The 23538-nt window shown below is 40.4% G+C and overlaps 4 protein-coding genes across 5 annotated transcripts; 1 reads left to right on the top strand and 3 right to left on the bottom strand.

Moving 5' to 3' along the window:
• Positions 1 to 1396: 1396 nt before the first annotated feature.
• Positions 1397 to 5313, bottom strand: LOC119210762 (extracellular calcium-sensing receptor-like). 2 transcript variants are annotated; one of them, XM_037461109.2, is made up of 6 exons: positions 4590 to 5312; positions 4193 to 4478; positions 3235 to 4065; positions 2919 to 3149; positions 2712 to 2835; positions 1397 to 2579 (listed from the first exon to the last, which is right to left on the bottom strand). In XM_037461109.2, exons 1-6 carry the CDS (start codon positions 4796 to 4798, stop codon positions 1666 to 1668), a joined length of 2595 nt encoding a protein of 864 aa, XP_037317006.2. In that variant the 5' UTR covers positions 4799 to 5312; the 3' UTR covers positions 1397 to 1665. The 2 variants fall into 2 exon arrangements, with proteins under 2 accessions (XP_037317006.2, XP_037316997.2); XM_037461100.2 differs by having other exon boundaries at positions 1397 to 2835; positions 4590 to 5313.
• A 23-nt stretch (positions 5314 to 5336) lies between these two features.
• On the bottom strand, positions 5337 to 9973 carry LOC119210790 (extracellular calcium-sensing receptor-like). The gene is made up of 6 exons (XM_037461147.2): positions 9791 to 9973; positions 9405 to 9693; positions 8380 to 9186; positions 8059 to 8286; positions 7634 to 7757; positions 5337 to 6240 (listed from the first exon to the last, which is right to left on the bottom strand). Exons 1-6 carry the CDS (start codon positions 9925 to 9927, stop codon positions 5342 to 5344), a joined length of 2484 nt encoding a protein of 827 aa, XP_037317044.2. The 5' UTR covers positions 9928 to 9973; the 3' UTR covers positions 5337 to 5341.
• A 1897-nt stretch (positions 9974 to 11870) lies between these two features.
• On the bottom strand, positions 11871 to 14826 carry LOC119210781 (extracellular calcium-sensing receptor-like). Its single transcript, XM_037461135.2, has 6 exons — positions 14687 to 14826; positions 14314 to 14602; positions 13478 to 14233; positions 13169 to 13396; positions 12939 to 13062; positions 11871 to 12778 (listed from the first exon to the last, which is right to left on the bottom strand). Exons 1-6 carry the CDS (start codon positions 14818 to 14820, stop codon positions 11871 to 11873), a joined length of 2439 nt encoding a protein of 812 aa, XP_037317032.2. The 5' UTR covers positions 14821 to 14826.
• A 3995-nt stretch (positions 14827 to 18821) lies between these two features.
• LOC134126985 (extracellular calcium-sensing receptor-like) lies at positions 18822 to 22109 on the top strand. The gene is made up of 6 exons (XM_062561192.1): positions 18822 to 18925; positions 19136 to 19433; positions 19559 to 20344; positions 20472 to 20699; positions 20788 to 20911; positions 21202 to 22109. Exons 1-6 carry the CDS (start codon positions 18837 to 18839, stop codon positions 22107 to 22109), a joined length of 2433 nt encoding a protein of 810 aa, XP_062417176.1. The 5' UTR covers positions 18822 to 18836.
• Positions 22110 to 23538: the final 1429 nt, after the last annotated feature.

Here is a 23538-nt window from a genome sequence, read left to right on the forward strand (position 1 = left end):
CCTGCAAAACACGCTGTAGGCTGATCCAGGACGTTTGTCAGCACGTGGACCACCAACATATCTGGTTTATTTGATGTGAGGTGCCTTTAACGCTTTCTTTATTTTTGACACTAGTTACTAACATTGTTTAAGGTTTTTAGAACTGCACAATACAACCACTAGATGGCAAAATTTTCCATGCTATAACTTTGCTCCTTACTTCTAAAAGCAAAGACTGAGCCTATGATGGTTTGTGTGCGTACTTTTATTAATCACATTGTGGCAACAAAAATGTGAGAAATAAGAAATGTTGCAATCTTGATGTAATTTGACAGATAGATAGATAGATAGATAGATAGATAGATAGATAGATAGATAGATAGATAGATAGATAGATAGATAGATAGATAGATAGATAGATAGATAGATGTGACACTAATGTGTTATTTGCTATTGAAGTTCCAAGACAAGGTCATATGTTCCAGGGCAAGTCTTGAGAGACAAAGGCCTCAAGTTCTGCAGTAGACTTCTTAAGGGAATCATGATGCAACAGCGCTGACGAAACTGTTCCAGTGACTGGAGACACTTTCAACTCCTCGGGGAGATTGTTAGCTTGTTAGTTTGTTAGTTTATTAGCGCACTTGAGAGGGGAAAGAGCGTGTGGTAAAAGTTATGGTCAGGCCTGAGGCACTTGTACTTACCCACATGTGTTTTAATCATAACCCAGAAGACATACAGCCTGGAGAGGTTGAAAAAGTTTCACAGTCAATTTGAAAACAACTTTTTACTTTGGTGTAAGGAAGACCAGCGAGGCCTATCGACCGTCTAGAATAATGAAAAATAACAATAACTGTAGGTCAAATGTCACATGGCCAAATCAGATGTGCTAAATGTATTACTTGTATTAATTGTCAACGGTAGTTTCAAAAAAGCTATAGCTGAAGTGAAAAATAAATGTATTTGTGGCAGAACATTTTGTAATTTATGGATAAGGATAATCATTGTGCGGATACACAAATATCTAATAAAAAGAATATGTTTTATCCATATTCAACACATATTCTAACCATATCTGACAACTGTTTATGTATATTTTCATGATTGAATCATAAGAGCACTTCACTAGATTTAGATATACTGTTGAGTTTTTTTCATCACACTTCTGAAAATGCTTGTGTTAGCATGCTGCTGTTACATTTCATATGTATGGATTGAGTCTGTTGTTCAGTCCTATCTGTTGGACATTACGGTATTGTTATGAAGTATTGTGTTATTCTAAACTGTTCATGTCTCTGCAATATGGGAGGTGTTATGTAGTTTAATGTGTGTGCAATTATTACTCTAATGTAAACTACTATAAAGTATCATAGAGCTGTTCATACTGATCACAAACAACAAATAAATGACTACACATATCATAGCAATATCTTTGTTTATTTTTGTTATGTGATACACAAATATTTCTTTACATTGTTGATGTTAATTTACAAGTTGAACATGGAGGTTCAACCTTTACCTTTTAGAACCAATTTACTGTACAGTTACCGGTTGAAAAGGTTGCAACATTAAATTATTATTTTTTGAGCACATTCCTTAATACACTATTGTCACATTAGAGGATACGTTTTTAATTATTAATTTTTGTTGATGTAGAAGTAAATATCCAGCTAAAACTTAAGAAATAAATCAAAAGGCTCTTCTGATTGCTTTATTCAACAAATTCTTCTTTGTGTTATTCTCAGGCTTTAATAAAATGATGTAGCACTTCGGGAAAAAGACACAAAAAAGCATCCCATAACTTGAAGCTAGAATAGCAAATATCTCCACAGCTACTGTGAACTTCCCAGGGGAGCTGGCATAAGCTGGGATAAAAGTAATCCAAACTGCACAGAATATCAACATGCTGAAGGTGATGAATTTAGCTTCATTGAAATGATCAGGTAACTTTCTAGCCAAAAAAGCCAAAACAAAACACAACATGGCTAAAAACCCTACGTATCCTAACACAGCCCAGAACCCCACAGGGGATCCCAATGCACACTCAAGAATAATCTTTTCCTTATAGTGGTTCATGTTTTTGTAGGGGAAAGGAGGATTGATCGTCAGCCAAAGAATACAAATTATAACCTGAATGAGAGTGAAACACAGAACGCTGAGTCTCTGCTGTGCAGGCCCAAACCATTTCATCACATTACTACCTGGAAGTGAGGCCCTGAAGGCCATTAACACCACTAGAGTTTTCCCCAGAACACAAGAGATACAGAGGACAAAAGTGATGCCGAATGCAGTGTGTCGCAGCATGCAGGACCACTGTGTGGGCCGCCCTATGAAGGTCAGAGAACACAGGAAACACAGAGTCAAGGAGAAGAGCAGCAGGAAGCTCAGCTCAGAGTTGTTGGCCCTGACGATAGGAGTGTGTCTGTAGTGGAAAAATATCAGTGCTATACTCATTGACAGCCAAGCACCAATGACAGAAAAGGTGACCAACAGTATACCCATCAATTCCCTGTAGGTGATGAACTCAATCAATTTCAAGTCACAGTTATTCCTCTCCTCGCTGGACTTGTACTCGGGGAGGCATTTGTCACATTTTACTGCATCTGAAAGCATAAATATTTTTAGGCTGTACAGCACATACATCCTCAGAGAGACCAGTAAAGTGCTCGCAGTGATTTTACCCAACAGAAACACGACGAGTGCTACACTAAAGGCTAGGAATCCTGCCGTCTCACTTGTTGTGTTGCTGAACTCCCCGTCAGCACAGGCGATGCAATCGAAGCAGCAGATAGGTTTGCCCTTAACAAAAGCCCGGCGGGTGCCTGGTAAACAGCTCTCACTGCAAACAGACCGTGGTACCTATAAAAGCGTTAAAGATAACTTCACAACTCATGATAAAAAATTATATTACACTCAGAATAGGGCTCGGGATATTGACTTACTTCAAGTTTCCCACCTGCCCAGATAGGTCCCACATCTGTTTTCATCCTAAACTGCCGCCCCTCAGGCTGTGAGGCATCATAAAAACCAATGGTTTTAAAGACGATGTCATTCATCTCATTCATCTGCCAGTTTACCAGTGCATAACTTGCCACAGGGTCGCCCAACGCATCAAAGAAGACCCTTTCACCAATTTTAGTGGTGAAATTTACCTGCGTGAGGTAATGCAGAACCTGCAGGGATACAGAGAAGTTGCTATTATAACTAACATATACAGTAGTTTGAATTTGGCACAGAATTATTTCCGTTTATGTTCACCTGCCATGGTTGGGCGTTTTCCCAATCAGCACAAGTGTTGTTCTCAAAAGGCCCCTGTCCGTCTTTGCAGGTAACCAACATGTGCAAAGCTTGAGCGACGGCGTACGTGGCCTTGTAAACGTTGTTCAGCAAACTGGCATCTGCGACATTTGTGAAGCGAGTGTCTGTGTCCCACAGAGACTCCTCGCCAGTGCAGCCCGCGCCTGAGGTGTCGCCCTCATCTCGAGTCCCTTCTTGGGGAGTCAGTGTGCAGCCGAACACATTTTCCCACAACTCCACCAGTCCATGGTCTCCCTGTGCGGTGGACGGCTTGCTGTCAGCAAGGAACTCGTGCAGTCCGGGGATGTGAGCATTTAATGCTGAAAAGCCCACTGCCCCCTGTACCACAGCGTAGTTCACTGGAGAGGCAATGTAGCGATAAGTGATCCAGCCCTCGCTGCCCACCCACTGGAGGCCTGTCACATTCTGAGCATGAAGCTCTTTAATCAGAATGTCAAGGTCTGTGCCATCAGCAAATGCCACTATTACCTTAGAGGTGGATTCCTTAATAATGTCCACCACTTTTAAGAACCACTTCCTGGGATCTGTCCTGTAAATTGCCACTGAGTACTCAACACACACACCTGCCCTTTCTGCTGCTTGCAGGAAAGTGGCCATGCCATCATTCCCATAGTCACTGTTGGTTCTGATAGCCCCTACCCAGGTCCAGCCAAAGTGTTTCATAAGCTTTGCTAGAGCTTTACTCTGGTGGATGTCACTAGGTATGGTTCTGAAGAAGGAGGGATAGTCTCTTCTGTTGCTAAGACATGCACACGTGGCTGAATGGCTGATCTGAAACACAAGTAAAACAGAGAAATGACTAATATTGAGATAATGACACCCACAGAAACATTTTCACGTAATATCTAACTTCTACTTCGACGACAAAAATACACCTCCAACACCCCTCAACACTCACCACGGGTATATTGAAGGGTCCCAGGGTGCGAGCAATACCGATTGTGGAAGTTGATGTGGTTTCTCCTATGACAGCATGCACGTTTGAGAGTTTGCTACAACCGCCTTCCCCACTCTCATACCTATTCATCAGGTTAAGTGATGCCCTGATGGACAGAGGGACACTTGGGCAGGAGTCAAAGATCCGGTAACCCAGTGTCACTCCTGGCAGCAGATCTGAGCTGTTGTTGATCTCCCTAATGGCAAATATCATAGTGAAGGCATATTGAAGCTCTCCTGCGTCCAGTCTTAAAGAAGAGAGCAAAGATGTTAAACACAGACTGACTTTCCCTTGATATATGAATAATCATCACATGCTGTACCTAGATATGCAGTTACATTCTTTGCATCACTCTTACCCTTCACACTGGATTGTTCCTGGGTTGACCTGATGAGCTGGATTGACAATGACTGGGTTCTGATGGAAGGAGAAAATGCCTCCAATGTTTATGTCTCCTTCCATAGAAAATGTAGACTGTTCCTTTGTTGTTCCGTATGTTTGACACACAGGCTTCCCTCCACTGACTGCCAGAAGGTAAATAAGTAGTATGTCTGCTGTCAGCAGCATTGTAGCTCACCTCTGTATTCACAGCACAAGGCCAAGAGCTACAATCCTTCAACTCTCAGCATTTCATAGGGTTTTTATTTAGAACTATCTTAAAGGGGCGCAACCTATGTCAATATCATGTTTCTGTCCACCATTGGCTGTGCTTCTGCTGTGATGGAAAGGTGGATGGGCCTATTAGAGGGACTGCCATGTAGTCCATCATTTTAGCATAACCAATAATGTCTCACAATAATTATTTCAGAAACCAGCCCACACGTATATGAGCCAGCATCTGAGCTCCTCTGGGTAAACTTTTTTTCTCACTTTATTTAATTTTGGACTCTAGTGAACTTAATGTGAAGAGTTTTTCCAGGCATTTCATTCACTGCAGCTGAGAATATTCAATATAGAATAGTACGCTTCAGGGATGGTATTTAAAAAAAATGCAAAAGCTGCCGACTAGGCTTGTGTCATGCATGATCATATTTATCAAAAACTTATTAAATTAAGAATGAAATAGAAATTCAGTTAGTCTTTGTATTCTTAACCCAACTGTGGAGATTTTCACTGGTTTCTCCCCATCATATGTTTTTTTGTATTTCTTTCTGGTTTAAGCAATAAAATATAACATTTTGGAGCAAATTTACAAATGAGCAACCCAAAGCTAGAGCCAAGCATAGCAAATATCTCTACAGCTACAGTGAACTTCCCGGGAGAACTGACATATGCGGGAATAAAAGTTACCCAGACTGCACAGAAAATCAGCATGCTGAAGGTAATGAGCTTGGCTTCATTGAAATTATCTGGCACCTTCCGAGCCAGAAAAGCAAGGATAAAGCACAGCATAGCCAGGAGTCCTATGTACCCCAGCACAGCCCAGAAGCCTATAGCTGAACCTAAATTACACTGTAGAATTATCCTTTCAGTGGCATACGCTGTATTTTTGGAGGGGAATGGCGGTGCAAGAAGTAACCACAGCACACAAACTAACACCTGAAGTAAAGTACAGCTGAGAACAGTTATTTTCTGGAGTGGAGCAGAACACTGAATAACTGTGTTTGCTGGACTTTTGGCCTTGAAGGCAATTACAACTGCTAAAGTTTTAGCCAAGATACAAGATATACACAAAGCAAAGGTGATGCCAAAAGCTGTGTGTCGCAGCATGCAGGACCACTCAGTTGGGCGGCCTATGAAGGTCAAAGGACACAGGAAACACAGAGTCAAGGAGAAGAGCAGAAGGAAGCTCAACTCAGAGTTACTGGCTTTAACGAGAGGTGTGTGATGAAATCGATAGAAGACACACAACACCAGTAGTGTTGAACTTGCTCCAAGCAATGAGAAAGCGGTGAGAAGGGCGCCCATGGTTTCACCAAAAGATAGAAACTCGATGACCTTCGGAACACACTGGCTGTGATCTCCATTTGACCAGTACTCCAGTGGACAGTGGGAACACTCTCCTGGATCTGAATAGAAAAACATGAAACACTCAAATGTGTTAATGTTGTAAGATGCAGGTTTGAACTCAAATACACTCTTTGGTAACTTTCCAACCAAAAGGGGTTTCCCATCTACAGTATAAGGCAGCACACCCAAATGCAGGCTACACCTTTTCTCTTCAACAAATTGTGACTTTTCCAGTGAAGCCACCGCTTCCATAATCCTGTCAGTGTCTGCAGTGTCATAATTTCTGGACCTTCCATTCATGGGGATATCTTAGCTTTGATACAGGACATCACATTGCCAGCTTTGAGTGTCTTGGCATTAACCAAACTGAGAGCGGCGTTTAGATACTGGTTCCATCTGCAGACAACTAGGCCAACATTTCATGGATGTCTTGTACACAAGCTTCTTAGCTTAACCTTCCATGGGACAGACTATGAGTACACTGAATGTTGTCCGGCCAAAGTAGCTGTGAGGACACAATGCTTCATCTGCCAAGCTATTGAGCCATGAAGCTCTTCTATTCGTCATTTATAGGTTGTGTTTCAATAGTCCTGATGGGTGAATCCTCTTTACAGTACAGTGCCATTGGTTCTCGAGGACTTGATAGGCCGCTTGAACACTTCCCTTTTAGGGTGTGGTCAATTTAGACAGCTATGTGGCTTGCACTGACCTCAACTGGGAGAAATTATAAACTATCCTCCCTTCAGTGCAACTCACTTCTGTGTTGCTTTGTTTTGACAGTGGCGAGGTAAACCCATACCAAAACCCCTCCTTGGTTCACAGGAACTTAAGTTTTTCAGGTCAAGATACAGCTGAATGCTAATTCATCAATGCATTATACAGGTCCCCCATTAGGCATCAGCTCTTTGTGTGCCTTTGGGATTGTGTGGACACAGAACCCCTGCCCATGCTCAGAACTAAGTAGCACGAAACGGGTTGGCCAAAGCTGCATACTTATTTTTTGTTTTGTCCTAAGTTGTAACAAAATATATAAGCTGTGGGGACTGATCTCTTATCCTTCTGGATCAATGTGTTGCGGTCGATGTTGTACCTACAGGGCGTGCATTCAAGCAGCCCAACCCACTGTGCTGTTTGAGTTAAGGCAAATGTTTCAATATTTTAACATTAGTTTCAAGCACAGCTGCTGCTGTGTTCTGAATTGAGCGTATGGAGTCATCATCGAGGTGTGCTGCCATATACACTGTGGTTCGCTTGTATTGGGTTAGGCATGTCCTGATCGGACAGATGCACTTATAGAAATGCTCAGTGAGTAAACAAATGCTCATGAATTTGAGAACACACCTCATTTTAAAAGAAGCGCTTGCCGTATTTACTCACTTCTAAGAAACTGGGGAACATTGATTTTGTACAAAAATTAAACAATCAGTTACAGATAGGAAAGATTTTACTCACTGCTGGAGTTGCTGATCTCTCCAGCACCACAGGCGATGCAGGAAAAACAGCAGATGGGTTTTCCTTTAATCACAGCCTGCCGAAAACCTGGCAGACAACTCTCGCTGCAGACAGACTGTGGCCTCTGTAACAACACCACCATCAATTTCCCACTTTATTGCCATTGTAATCCTAAAATTAATTTAATTTAATCAGCATTAGGTTCTTTTTTAGCTGTTTAAGATGTATATCTCTTACACAATCTAAATCAGAAGTTAAACTCCTGGAAGTTATGAATGTGTTTTTTTAATCATATGTATGTTTGTCCACAATGCCAAAAACCTTTTACCTAGAACCTAGTTTTCAAAATGGAAATGGTTCAGGGAAAAGTAATTGCTTTAAAAATAGCCATCAGAATTAGATTAGATCAGATTAGAATTTGATACCTGTTGGGATTCAGAGGCCCATGTTGTGCTCGGTTCATTCATGACGAACTGTTCTCCATTTGGTATCGAGGCCTCGTAGCTCCCTACAGCCACAAACTTGATTTCTCCTGCTTGGTTTCCTTGCCAGTTCACCAGCTCATAAATAGCTGCAGGATCCCCATTTACATCAAAATGTACACTTTCGCCTGACGGAAGAGTGAAATTCACATCTTGGAGGTGTTTCATAACCTACCAAAAGAGAACAAGCCTGAATAACCTATATTTAAGTGAATTGTTTATGATTTAAAATCATTTATATAACACTTAAAGCTGACTATTTACCTCTTTCATCTGTAAATTATCTTTCCATTGACACGACTGATACCCAGCTTCATCATTTGGTCCACAGCTTAACATGTTGTGCATTGCATGAGCCACAGCATAAACAGCTTTATACACATTGTAAGATATCCTTAGCTGTGACACATCTGTGAAAGGATTGCTGTTGTCCTCTAGTCTCTCAGAGCCAGAGCACTGCTTCTGAACATACAATTTGGATTTGAAACTGCAACCAAATGTGGCTTCCCAGAACTCTCTCAGCAGATCACTATGTGGGTTTTGACTTGGGTTAACCTTCAAAAGAAACTCTCGCAGGCCTGTGATTTGTGTTTTTCTGATGGCGAAGCCCAGAGACCCTGTTAGGATTCCCGAGAACCTTTCAATGGCCAGATGACCTGCCGTAATCCAGGACTCACTGCCCACCCACTGCAGCCCAGTCAGATTCTGCCTCAGAGCTTCCTCGAGCAGAATGTCCATCTCGCCCTGGGCGAGGAAGGCAACTAAGACCCTTGCAGTGCCGCCGTGGATTACTCTGACCACCCTTTCAACCCGCCAACTGGGATCAGTCCTTGAGATGGCCTCAGAGTACTCAACACAGACCCCTTCATGGCTTGCAGCTGTGATAAATGTTTCCATGCCATTGTTGCCATAGTCATTGTCACTTCTGACTACACCAACCCATGTCCAGCCAAAATGTTTTACCAGTTTTGCAATGGCTCTGCTCTGATAGTAATCACTAGGAATGGTTCTGAAGAAGGAGGGATATTCCTTTCTGTTACTCAGACATGCACATGTTGCAAAGTGGCTGATCTAATAGAGAAGAAAAGCAGGGAAACAACACATAACATTGATGACATTTGAGTATAAAAAAACATTGCCATAATATTGTTTAACTAACTATCTGACTGGGTTGGGGGTAATTCCACACTAGGTGCATTATAAAATATTGAAATTATTCCAAGCCTATTGCATAAGGAACAGGACGAATTCACTCCAAGATGAACAAACAATTGCTGACAAATAATTACCACCGGAATTTGGAAAACGCCTGATATTTGTAGCATCGCAATGGTTGAGGAGGACTCAGAGGCCCCGATGATGGCATGAACAGATGACTTCCCTGAGCAAGTTTTATCGAAAGTCCTTTCCTGCCCGTTCATCAGACCCATCACTGCACGCATTGAAGGCAATGTTGAACCACAGCTGTCATATACCTTATAACCAATTGAGATATTAGGCAGCAGAGAGCTGCTATTGTTAATCTCCTCGATGGCAAAAATCATCGTTTGGGCAAAACGAAATTCCCTAAAATTGATCCTGAAAGAAAGTAAGAACAGTTTTGATTGACCCTTGTACTTTTCGGTAAAACGTCTAACAAAGGAAAAGAAGACAACAAACCTGTCAGGAGAATTACCTCGAACATGTGAGAGATTCTGGATCATTTGTGAAGGAGAGCAAAGGCTTTGATACTTGGCTATGGATGGAGAAAGCTCCTCCAACAGTGATATCTCCTTCCTTGGATAACAGAGGAAACTCTGGGCTGCCCAACATCTCACAGTTGGCACTGTCCTCTACTGCTCCGCAGACTCCCACAAAGAGAACAAAGAGTAACATTATATCAACACGGTCACAAATCTGGGACTAGCCAGCACGCATTTGACATGCGCACACAAACCCGTGACTGAGTTATTCTGTCACTGACCAAAACATGTATCTCATTTCAAAAGCAGAGCTTTATACCTCTGCAAGTGATGGGGATTGAGGTTGTCTAATCCATTCATGATGACGTCAGCTCATTTTGCTCCTTGTCTTTGCACTTGCCTTTATGTTCAACAACACAAAGGAAAAGCAGAAAAGATGGAAATCTAATAATAATTAGGAGAAGCTAGAGAACACTAATATATACAGACACAAATTTTAACCAATATTTGAAAATTAATCCCATTCTTAAAAAAACTGCATGTGTTTATTTAATCTTCCTGCCCAGTACTGCAGAAAATTGTGTCTGGATTGTTGATTGTACATGCTAATATGAAATGGCGGTGTTCAGTGCCAATGCAGGATGCAGTTAGTTGTGTGGATGTTATGATGGTGAATGTATTTGTAGCCAGTTTGACTGGCCTACCAAGATACTATAGTTTGGCTTCCCTTTTATGTCATTTTAATTAACCATATCCTCAGTCTTTCCCTTGAGGTTTACATATACTTTTAAGTTGGAAATTCTAAAATATTTGGAATTGATATTACTCAGGCTACACTAAATTGTCAGACATCCTTGCTATTCAATCCCATTTTGTACGGATAGAACACATATGTATAGGATATAAATGTACATAGTTTTATTTGAATAGATTTTCTCACAATTACAATACATTAATTGATCAGCAGTCGGCACTGAAGAACAGCCTTTTTTGAGCATGCTAACATGCTAAATGTCATGCTAAACATAGCAAGTTTTGAAGGATTGTTAGCAAATATGGCATTGACAGCCTTTGTATGGAAGTAAATCTGTGCCATCGGGGGTTGAAATAAGAAGGTGATTGAATTCCTAGCACTGGGACATTATTGGACATGGCTACAATCCGAAGCCGAAGGTGTTTTGGGTGCTCGTTCCTTTAGCTTGACGCACGCTCCTGATCTTGAATCTAGAATCGATTGCTCTACCTTAGTGTCCCGGATGTTGGTGTGTCAAGGTTGAAATTTTTTGGGTTGAATATTGTAACCTCCATTTCTGTTGCGGCTGAATATTTCAACATTTTTTTTTTTAGGTTGAATTTTTTTGCGGTGTTTTAATGTTGAAAAACATTCAGGTACATAATTTCAATGCATAAATATTCAGTGCTAGAAATTCAATCACCTTTTTATTTCAACCCCCGATGGCACAGATTTACTTCCATACCTTTGATATCACTCTACTTTGTTTAAAAGCAACTTTTTTTTGCAACTGCAAAACATGCATTTGCAACATTTTGATGATAGGTTTGTGTCATGAGAATATACTGTATGTGAAGCCTGTACAGTAATCTCTAAGCAATAATTCTGTTCAAAATAAAAAAGGAAGGGAGTCTGGATGGATCTATAAACAACCTTTTATGAAGATGATGTAATTTATTAAACACAGAATATTATTATCAATATTTTCCACTCACACATTTTTATGGATGGCATTCATTACATCATGGAGCACAAAACAGGGAGAATCAGCGTTCAGTTGCACATATATTGAACATACTCCATGTAGGTCTGCTGAAACTCTCAGGTGCTTCAAATGAAGATTAACCTTCATGGAACCTTTGTTCTGGGCACCTAAAAAAACTGTAAAAAGAAGCGAGTTTTGCCTGTTCATCGTTTTAATGTATGCTTTTGATGGTTTTAATGGGTTTATGCAAAGCACGTTGAATTGCTTTGTTGTTAAAATGTTCTATTAAAATAAACTTGTCTTACCTGAAATTAAAGTAAAAGTGTAAAAGTCTTATTCAAATAGAAATCTACATTTAATAAGATACTGTTTTCCCCATCAGGTGTTTCTTTGTGTTCAGTTCAGGTTTGAATACAATAATAAAGCATTTGGGGGCAAAAATACAAATAAGTAGTCCATAAGTGGAGGCTAAAATAGCAAATATCTCCACAGCTACTGTGAACTTCCCTGGAGAGCTGACATAAGCTGGAATAAAAGTAATCCAAACTGCGCAGAATATCAACATGCTGAAGGAAATGAATTTGGCCTCATTGAAATTATCAGGTAACTTTCTAGCCAAAAAAGCAAGAACAAAACACAACACGGCTAAAAACCCTATGTATCCTAACACAGCCCAGAACCCCACAGGGGATCCCATGGTGCATTCAAGAATAATCTTTTCTTTATAGTGTTTCATGTTTTTGTCGGGGAAAGGAGGATTGATCGTCAGCCAAAGAATACAAATTATAACCTGAATGAGAGTGAAACACAGAACGCTGAGTCTCTGCTGTGCAGGCCCAAACCATTTCATCACATTACTACCTGGAAGTGAGGCCTTGAAGGCCATTAACACCACTAGAGTTTTCCCCAGAACACAAGAGATACAGAGGACAAAAGTGATGCCGAATGCAGTGTGTCGCAGCATGCAGGACCACTGTGTGGGCCGCCCTATGAAGGTCAGGGAACACAGGAAACACAGAGTCAAGGAGAAGAGCAGCAGGAAGCTCAGCTCAGAGTTGTTGGCTTTCACCAAAGGGGAGTCCTTATAAATCAAGAATAGTGTCGCCACAATCAAAGTAAGGAAGACTCCAAATAAAGTGAAAAACACAAGGATTATACCCATAACCTCAGTGAAGTAGAGAAACTCAACATTTTTCAGTACACATGCATCTCTGTTTTGATTGGACCAATACTCTTCAGGACACTTTTTGCAGTCATTAGAATCTGTAACAGGAAAATTGTCACTATTATTGGGATTCTTTCAGTTACATCGTACAATTTTGAAACAGAGTCTTGACGACAGTGAACTTCAGCAATATACACAGAGTGTGAAAACAAAACAACATATGCACATTACCATCTCTAAAGTTTTTGAAACATATACCTGTGCTGTTGCTGATTTCTCCCTCTGCACATGTTATGCAGTCGTAGCAGCAGACTGGCTTTCCTTTCTGAAGGACTTTATGAGTTCCGGGACGACAGCTTTTACTGCACACTGACACAGGCAACTTTAAAATGAAAGAAAATTACAGATTTAAACATTTTTATAAGCAACTTCTCACAATTAAATATGTCAAAGCCTTGAATTGAATTACTGTCAGAAATTATATTTGCCTCTGTCTTCCCTTCAGGCCAAATTATTGCTTCAGTCTTTAGGACGAACTTCTGTCCAGGAGGTAGGGAGGCATCGTAATAGCCGACAGGTTTAAATTGGACGGAGTCATTTGATCCACGCTGCCAGTTCACCACCTCATACCGAGCCACAGCTGCTCCAGTGCTGTCAAACCACACCTGTTCTCCATTGTTAATGGTGAAATTGACCTGCTTCAATGACTCCACTACCTAACAAAACGGTAAGACAACATGTCAACATGTGAATGGAGAGAGTAAATAATAAACAGTGGTCTGACCTATTTTTCTTACCTGCCAGGGAGTAACCTTTATCGTCCTGTCACAACCCTGACTTGTTGAGCACTTTAAAATGCTGTGCACAGAATGGGCCACAGCATAGATCGCTTTGTAAATGTTATTGGAGTAACGCAGCTCTGCAACATCATTGTTGTTGTCTTTAAGCTCAAATAAATCCCAGTTTTCTCTGCATTGGGCCGTCTCGGCCCTGATGTCCCCTTTTGTTTCCTCACACTTTAACTCTGTCTTCCAGAAATCTTTGATTAAAAAATCACCCAGGCCACGGATATTTGCTTTTGGCATAGCAAAACCCAGAGAACCTCCCAGAACACTAAAGCTACTAGGGGTCACAAGGCTGTCAGCAGTGATCCAGGCCTCCACGCCGATGAACTGCAGGCCTGTGATTTTGTACAGACTCAGTTTCTCCAGGAGATTGTTCATCTCTACGTGGGCCAGGAAACCAACAATGACTCGGGCAGTGCTCTTTCGGATCACTTCTATAACTTTCAAGAGTTTCTCTGGTTCTGACCGGTGAAATTTCTCTGTATACTCCACACACACGCCTTCCTCCTGCGCCGCATCGAGGAAGATGGCCATGCCGTTGTTGCCGTAGTCACTGTCACTGTTGACTGCCCCAACCCAGGTCCAGCCGAAGTACTTGACCATCTGGGCCAGAGCTCGACTTTGGTAGCGATCGCTGGCAATGGTTCGAAAGAAAAAGGGATACTCCTTCCTGTTGGTCAAACACTCACAAGTAGCTGAATGACTTATCTGAGAATACACAAAGAGAGACAACGAATAAGAATAATTTTCACCTAATATGCACAACAACAGACAGACACTGCTCTTACCACAGGTATTTTGAACGGTCCCGTAGTGCGTGACAGCACAATAGTTGAAGAGGATTCGGACTCCCCAATAATAGTTTGAACAGCCGATTGACCCGAACAGTTCTTTCCCACAATCCACTCATCACCATTCATCAGGGCCATCACAGCACGCATTGAGGACAATGTTGAGCCACAGCTGTCATATATACGGTATCCAATCGAAACATTGGGAAGAATATTGTTGCTTTTGTTTATTTCTTGGATTGCAAAGATCATCGTTTGGGCAAATCGAAACTCCCTGAGGTTCACGCTGAGACAAAATGAGCAAAATTACACTTAGTTCACTTTGAAACAACCTCATGAAGACATATTCTTAGACAAAGTTATAGCTTACCTGGAACATGTGAGACGTGATGGTTTCTCCGTGAAGGAGAGTGGAGGTTGTGTAATTTCGCTGTGGATGGAAAAAGCTCCACCAATCATGACATCTCCCTCCTTAGACAACAGAGGGAACTCTGGAATCCCCATGATCTGACAGAAAGGAGCTTCATCCTGCAAAGCTCCAAAGGCCAACAGATACCTCAAGAAAAGCAGCCCTGTTATCACCTGAGACATTTTCCACTCCCAAATCCTGATTGTGAAGAACTAACTGCGCAGCAAGGTTGAGATCAAAGCATCTTTAATGTGACATTTCAATATATCAGTTGACGTGAGGGGTCACTGGCCTCCTACCAACCAATCAGAGTCTCAGTGAGATACGACATTCCTGATTGGGTCTTGCCACGATTGTTTAGTACAAAGTTCATACATGTTCAGTTACCTTGCAGAATGGGTTGTTTGTACACAACATATGAAAAGTTATAAAATACCATACATGTTTAAAGATTCCACGTTGTAGAAAAATGTTATGAACTTTACAGCCACCATCTTTATATAATATTATATATTAAAGTTACATAAGAAATAGATATTATTCATAAATCATCTTTTTAATTGTGAAGGCCGTCATGTAAATAGTCTATTTACATCATTATTAAATTTGATACATTTTGGTACATTATTCAAAAACTATGATTTTCTACCCGTGGATCCCTATTATAAATCTGTGAGGAACAAGTCGAGCTGGTGAGGAAGAGGATAATCTTACTCTCTTGAAAAATGATTCCCTTTCATGCAACATGTTCCCTACATTGTACAACATTTATTTCAAGTTTTGATGCAAATATCAGTATTAAAATGTGACCAGACATCATGTCTTACCGATGTAGTCTTATTTTTCTTTTTTCTTTCTTTTTACAAATATACCTGTATCGCCCAGTAAGCTGATCGTCCTCATCCATACATTGCTGTTAAATGATTTAGGCATGTTTATATTTATATTTTATTTTAACATAATTTACCATAGCCTACATGAAACATTACTTTTATTGAGTTCTGCATCAAGATAAGGGAATTAAAGTTACACTTTTGACAACTTATCAAAACAAATAATTAGCACTTCTGATTTAGCAAGTCAGTGGGCCATGACATATTTCATTTGGTGTTATTGTTATTCATCTGTCAACGGTATGTAAATAGCCAGCTAATGTGCCTCTTGGGTCCTCTTTGATCAAAAAGTTGTTGTTTGCATATCTGTAGAGATGACTGTTGGTTTATGAAACAGTTTCATCCTCTCCAGAGAGTATGTCCTTTGAGGGCTCACTGGAACACATGCACATGAACGCAATGATTTAGACCTCAGGCTCTTGCAAATCACAAGCATGTTAAAAACAAAAGAGCTCCCTCCGGAGTTCAAAGTTGTCCTCCACACCACACGTGTCCCCTTAGTTTACACTGGAAACTTCAGGTCTGTTTCATCATGACTCATCAAGAATGTAAGGCCAATGTCAAAACTTTTGTTCAAAGAGTTTGCATATTGGACTCCGCAAACTTATGAATATGACCAACAAAGAATGGAGGTTTTTATTTTCAAATGATGGGAAGAGGAATTTATGTGCTGTGCTGAAAGGTTTGGAAAATGAGTTCACAGCAAATAGCGAATGTAAAATGAGAGGTACTGTATCTCTTCTTGATCTACAAGATTAGGAGGCAAACATTCATGCAATGGTGAGCACTAAAAGCTCCATTTAACCTTTGAGGTTCTCACATTGTTCCTCACAGGTTCCATTGTTCCTTGCGTAAGAGTGTTATTGAAAGATAAAGATCTTTTTTCATGACAAGGCCAAATGGGATTACTCACTTTACACAACTGTGGAATTGTCAAATAGGTTCACGTTCTCTCAGCAATTCTCTCCAAAACCACAGGCATTAAAATACAGCTACAACACTTTTCTTTGAAGACTGTCAACATAATTGCATTGATGCATTCCAAGTATTTACTTAATACTAACTTATTATTATATTTCTTCCGCGCCCCCTTTCAACTTTCAACCTTCACACTTTCAGCTATTTAAACCATTCAAATATTAAAATGTTCAGCTCCTTCAGGAGAGGGGTGCTATGACTTTCAGCTTTCTAGCTCTTATAATTGAATTTATATTAATTAAAATCATCAACTTTAACATGGTTTCCAATGGATTAAATTTTCAAATCCTCTCAAAACTTCTTTAACTTTTTCAGCTTTTCCAACCTTAGCTAGAGACACCACTTTAAAATGTTGACACAAGTCTTAACAATTTTATAATAAAACAGCTTGTTGATATTTATTATACTTTTTTCATAATCAGTAATTATGTTTCTTTAGTTTTTGGGTCCGTTTCTGAGTTTTATCTTGGTGTGTATTGCGTTTCTTAGAGTGAAGTCGAGTGAGAGGAGTGTCAGAGTTCAGTAAAAAAATTGCACTTTTGCTTTTACGGCCACAATATTCACTTTTCAGGCTTCATTTCTAGATTAAAACAATGTCATGCTTGTGCTGGTCGGACTCATAGAGTATGGAATTAGCATTTATTTACTTTTTACATGAGGAGCCCGAGAGTGAGACAATGTCTGTCTTAAGCCCCATAGGGTCCAATACAAATCTCCTGACATATTTTTTTGGTACATGTTTTGTAAACTGCTAGTTGACCGGTTTTAAATCACATATTAACACATGAAAAGCTACACTCATGCGTTCGGGAGAGTCTTGTGTCTCTCAAAATCACATTATTTGTTTGAGGTGTGGATTCTGAGTAACTCACTGTCTGTCTGCCCCTGTGAGCTCGTTATTGACCGCACCTGCTCCGTTGTCACGGTAACTCGCTGGGGCTCTCTCTGTGACTCACAGCTGATCCATCTTAGCTGATTAGTGCAGCCTGACATGACCTCCTTCTCTCCACCTTCTCTCATCATTTCACTCATCATGAGTGGGGAGCACGGCCGTCCTCCAATCAGAGGGTTGGTGGTTTGATCCCAGCCCTGGCTAACCTGCAGGTCAATGTGTCCTTGGGCAAGACACCTAACCCCAGTATTGCTCCTCTAGCTGTGACTACAGTGTGTGAATGTTAATTACTGATGGGCAGGTTCCACTGTGTATAGTATGTCCTGTCATTAGTGTATGAATGATGTCATGTAGTGCTTTGAGTGGTCAGAAGACTAGAAAAGCGCTGTACAAATCTATTTTACCCAGTCCATTTAGTTTGAATGACAAACATTCCGTCTCCCAAACCCCCCCCTCACCCAATTCCATTATTTCAAAATAAAAGCCTCAATGATCATCTGTACCTCAACCATAAAGCACAGAATGAAGCTGTTTTGTTAAAATACAAACTGCTCTTTCAAATACGAGTACAACTAGTACTTACTTCTTCTACTGCTACTACCACAATTACAACTAGTAATAAACCTTAAATTACTACAAAAATACATTTTTTAATTCACAACTTTTATTTTTCATATCAGCTTCTCCCATTTCTATATTTGTTGCATTTAATAATTTCGGCTTTTGCTATTTCTATTCTTTCAGCAATGTTTAGAAGTAATTTAAGCTTTGATTAGTTCTGTATTTTTTCAAATTCATAGAAGCTTCTCCCATTTGTTTTTTTGCAATTCTTTCAAGTTCATTCCAGCAAATTTGAAATGTATTTCAGCTTCTTCTATTTCTATTCTTACAGCAATGTTAGGAATAATTCCTGTTTGTTTCATTTCTGTACTTTAAGCAACTTTCTGAAATTAATTTCAGCTTTATGCATTCCATTGCATTTTCAGCAGGAAATGCATTTTCTAGTTTCTTAAGTTGTCTTCAGGAAAGAGGAAATCCACAAATTTGTAGTTTTTCTGGTTGCTTTGTAACCCCCTCAGAGATCAGGATCATTGTTCTATTCTCTTTTGCCAATGCCCTCCAAAATGTATAAATACGGGTGCATGCTTTGAATCAACACAAGGCACACATGATGCCACTCAGCAGTTTTGCTGTCTTAGACAGTATGCCGTCCACACATAGGTGGCCCGAGCAGGGATGGGCACTCTTACAGCTCTTACTGGTTGCCTCGTTCTCTCGGACTCAGGAGCTGGTGTGCAGCCAAAGAGGGGATCCTGAGAGTCCACAGCTTTATAAGGATGCAGAAATTATGTTGGGGGGGATATTCTCTTTCCACAGCAGCTGGACAAACCGACAGGATACCTACAATCAAAAACCGTTGCCCCTGCAATGCACCAGGTAATTTATACTCAATAAACACATTTTCATTTTAAAATATCTAAAAAGAAGTCATATTCAGTTTTTTAAAATGAGAAATATTCCTTACTCTTTGTATAGATACCATAACAACAATGTATTATTATTATTATTATCATTTATTATGCTATTTTATTTTTGTTTCTATTTTAAGGATATTTCAAATAATGAGTTATAACTCTCTTCAACAAGTCTGAATTTCAGAGGTTTCCAGTTGGCTCAGGCAATGCTCTTTGCCATAGAAGAGATCAATAACAGCAAAGACCTACTGCCTGGAATCTCGCTGGGCTACAACATTTATGATTCATGTGGTTCCATTGCGAGGAGTGTGAGGGCTGCACTGGCCTTGGCTAACGGTAATGAAGTAGCTTGGGCTCCTTCAGAGGACCCTTGTACCAGATTTTCCCAAGTGCAGGCCATTATTGGAGAAACCTCTTCCTCTCCTTGCATGGCTGTAGCTACTGTCATTGGACCCTTTCACATCCCAATGGTGGGTAAGATTGCTAGATTGTTAATAATTGGGAAAACAATATTACAATAATTCAAATCTTCAAGCTGGTGCATTATATTCCATACCTTTGTTTTGCCATATCAATTTGATTTTTCTTCTTTTAGATCAGCCATTCTGCCACTTGTGCTTGTCTCAGTGATAAAAACAAGTACCCATCCTTCCTCAGAACAATACCCAGTGACTACTACCAGAGCAGAGCCCTGGCCCAGTTGGTCAAGCATTTTGGTTGGACTTGGGTTGGAGCTATTAGGACAAATGATGATTATGGCAATAATGGCATGGTGACATTCACAGAAACCGCCCAGAAGCTGGGCATCTGTTTAGAGTACTCTGTATCTTTCTTTAGAACAGATCCACCAAACAAGTTGCAAAAGATAATTGATACTATTAAGTCTTCTACTTCCAAGGTTATTGTTGCTTTCCTCTCCTACATGGATCTGGAAGTGGTATTACATGAGTTGTCTCTCCACAACTTGACCGGATACCAGTGGGTGGGCACTGAGGGTTGGATATCTGATTCCCAAACAGCAGCAATAGATACGGGTCACATCCTGGACGGTGCCTTAGGCCTGTCCATCCCCAAAGCACACGTCGGTGGCATTAGAGAGTTCATGTCCAATATGGACCCGCTAAATTCATCTAGTAATGTGATGTTTTGGGAGGCATTGTTTAGCTGTAAGTTCAGGCTGTCAAAGTCATCATCAGAGAATCAGAGAGTATGCACGGGACATGAAGATCTGACAGGAGTGCAAAACAGCTTCTCTGATGTGTCGCTCATGCCAATCTTTAACAATGTCTATAAAGCAGTGTATGCTGTGGCTCACACACTTCACGGTGTTCTTAACTGTAACAAAAGCTGCAACAAGACAGTTCGTCTTGAGTCATATAAGGTGAGTAGAACCCAACAGCTTAAATGATCCTTTTCATTTAATTTTCAATCGTGGTGTTGAGAAAAAATTCCTATAACACGTTTGTCAGACGATGTCGGATGATCTATATTTACACATATCTTCTTAGGTTTTACGGTCCATGAAAAAGATTCAGTTCACAACAAAAGGAGGAGATGAGGTTTACTTTAATGAGAATGGAGACCCGGCAGCAAAGTATGAAATTATAAACTGGCAGCCAACTGCAAAGGGCATTGTGGACTTTGTCACAGTTGGTCTTTACGATACATCCTTACCTGCAGACAAACAACTAAATCTGCAAAATACATCTTTGATTTGGGCACAGAACTCACAACAGGTATGCTGTGATGTTTGCACTGATGCTGTTGAAGATGTCGATTTAAATTGATACAACTGCAAATACATTTTTCTTTTTTTTCATGCAGTTGCCCATGTCAGTTTGCAATGACAAGTGTCCTCCAGGAACTCGCAAGGTCCTCCAGAAAGGAAAACCGGTCTGCTGCTATGACTGTTTAAGATGTGCAGAGGGAGAAATCAGCAACAGCACAGGTGTAGTAATATTATTACATAGAAAATAAAAAGGCCTGCCTAGTGGTACATGAAAATACAAAACACTTTGTTGTAACCTACGGTTTTGACATTTGACATTATCAATCTTTTAAACTGCAATAGTCACATTCATTCATATTGGATTTAATTGGTTTGTGCAGTATCATTGATGAATAACATTTGAATATATATATGCTCACGTAATGTCTGTCATGTATACAAGATGTGAAAAAGAGAAAGAAAATAATGAATAAACTTTTCAAATGCTGCTTTGATTATCTGATTTTCAGATTCTATCACCTGTGTGCAATGCCACCCTGAGTTCTGGTCGAATGCAAGAAGAGATGCCTGTGTGAGGAAGAAGGCAGAGTTCCTCTCATACAAAGAGATTATGGGAGCTCTGCTCACTGCTGCATCCCTATTCGGAACATGCATCACTAATGTTGTTGCAGTGATTTTCTTCAGATACAGACACACTCCTATCGTCAGGGCCAACAACTCTGAGCTGAGCTTCCTGCTGCTCTTCTCCTTGACTCTGTGTTTCCTGTGTTCTCTGACCTTCATAGGGCGGCCCACTGAGTGGTCCTGCATGCTGCGACACACTGCATTCGGCATCACTTTTGTCCTCTGTATCTCTTGTGTTCTGGGGAAAACTCTAGTGGTGTTAATGGCCTTCAGGGCCTCACTTCCAGGTAGTAATGTGATGAAATGGTTTGGGCCTGCACAGCAGAGACTCAGCGTTCTGGCTTTCACTTTCATACAAGTAATGATATGTGTCCTCTGGTTAACAATTGCTCCTCCTTTTCCATTAAAGAATTTCAAGCAATTCAAGAACAAAATAACCCTGGAGTGTGCTCTAGGTTCAGCAGTAGGCTTTTGGGCTGTACTTGGATACATTGGAGTTCTGGCCCTGTTTTGTTTTATTCTTGCTTTTCTGGCCCGTAAATTGCCTAATAATTTCAATGAAGCTAAATTCATCACCTTTAGTATGCTGATATTTTGTGCAGTTTGGATCACTTTTATCCCAGCGTATATCAGCTCTCCTGGGAAGTTCAGTGTGGCTGTGGAAATATTTGCTATTCTAGCCTCTAGTTTTGGACTGCTGTTTTGCATCTTTATTCCAAAATGTTATATTATTCTACTGAAACCTGAGAATAATACAAAAAAGAACATCATGGGGAAGGGGGCCCAAAAATAATCCTAAAAAGTGAAAAAAGGGGTACCATTTTACATGTTAGAGATTCAAACAAAGAGATATTGTCTTTTTCTCAATGATATATATTTTTTTACCAATCCAACTTTTCATCTTTTCCAACCTGTCCTTCTTTCCCAGTGACCTTTTTAACTTTACTTAAAGCCCAACTTTTAGCTTTCCTGCCAGTCGCCCGCACTTACATGGTTTTGGGGCGACAGTGGCGCATGGAGTAGAAAGGGTGTGCTTGGAACCTAAAGGATCATGGTTCAAATCCCGCCTGCTCCAAGTCAAATGTCAGAGGCCCTTTCTCAATACCTGAGACGGCGAGAACGGACTTGCGTTTCGCGAGAATAGACTCGGGAGACAGACTCGGGGGGTCCTGACTTGCAGGTTCGGGAGAACGGAGAACGGACATTTCCGCAATTGGAACAGCAGCTGACGTGATGACGTCACCATGTCAGCTGGTTTCGCTAATACGTTTTAATTTAGTTTTTGACTTAAATATTTTAATATTAACAAGCTTTTGTCTCATTTCCATTTAAAATTAGAAATGGTATGTATAATATTGAGCACCATATATACAGTATAATCAGTCATAAAATAATTAGCTTTATCATTTTAGGAGGAGGAGGTTGGATACAGTAACAAAAAATAAACTATTATACTAAAATATTTGAATGCACACACACCTACCGTTTGTCTTGTTACTCAAACATCAAGAGGCTAATAATCAGTGTAGTGGTCCTCGTACAGCAAGCTGCTGACCACACATCAAAGATCTTACAGAGTACTATACAATAATTCATATGTGGAATTATTTGATTCATTATTATTATAATTCAGAGCTTCAGAGTTTCTTTGAAGCTGAAGTTCTGCTGCCGATTTAGAGTCTTGAGGACGGTCCCCTCATGTCCTTTAATTAAAACATCGTTAGTTTTAATGCACAATGATGGACAATACACAAGCTGCACTCTGCGATTACAGACAATACGTTAAAGTTACATTTAAACATGAAGTTATGAATCTAAACTCTGTCCTCAAACAGACGTAACCGGTGAACAACATCAGTCTCTGACACCACATTATAACGTATGAAGACTCGTTATATATACAGTTAAATCTCATGTATAACCGCTACGGAGACGTGAAGTAGTATTTATAAACTTCGACATAAAGTTGTTCATTTCCCCCTGTCGTTGTTACCTGCTGCTGAGGTGAAATGCATTCTGGGATATTTAGCTCTCACAAGAACAGACGAGCCTGCTCCGATGCATGCCCAGTAAAATGGGCGGGGCGAGTCACATCCGGGTATTATGGCTGTTCTCGGCCAGATGCGGACTTTAGAATTGGAACAGTACTCGGACTGCGACTGATGACGTTTCACGAGTCCACGAGAACAAAAGTCCACACAAGAACACATATTGAGAAAGGG

The sequence above is a fragment of the Pungitius pungitius genome, chromosome 3 (assembly GCF_949316345.1).
Source record: "Pungitius pungitius chromosome 3, fPunPun2.1, whole genome shotgun sequence".
Lineage (NCBI taxonomy): Eukaryota > Metazoa > Chordata > Actinopteri > Perciformes > Gasterosteidae > Pungitius > Pungitius pungitius.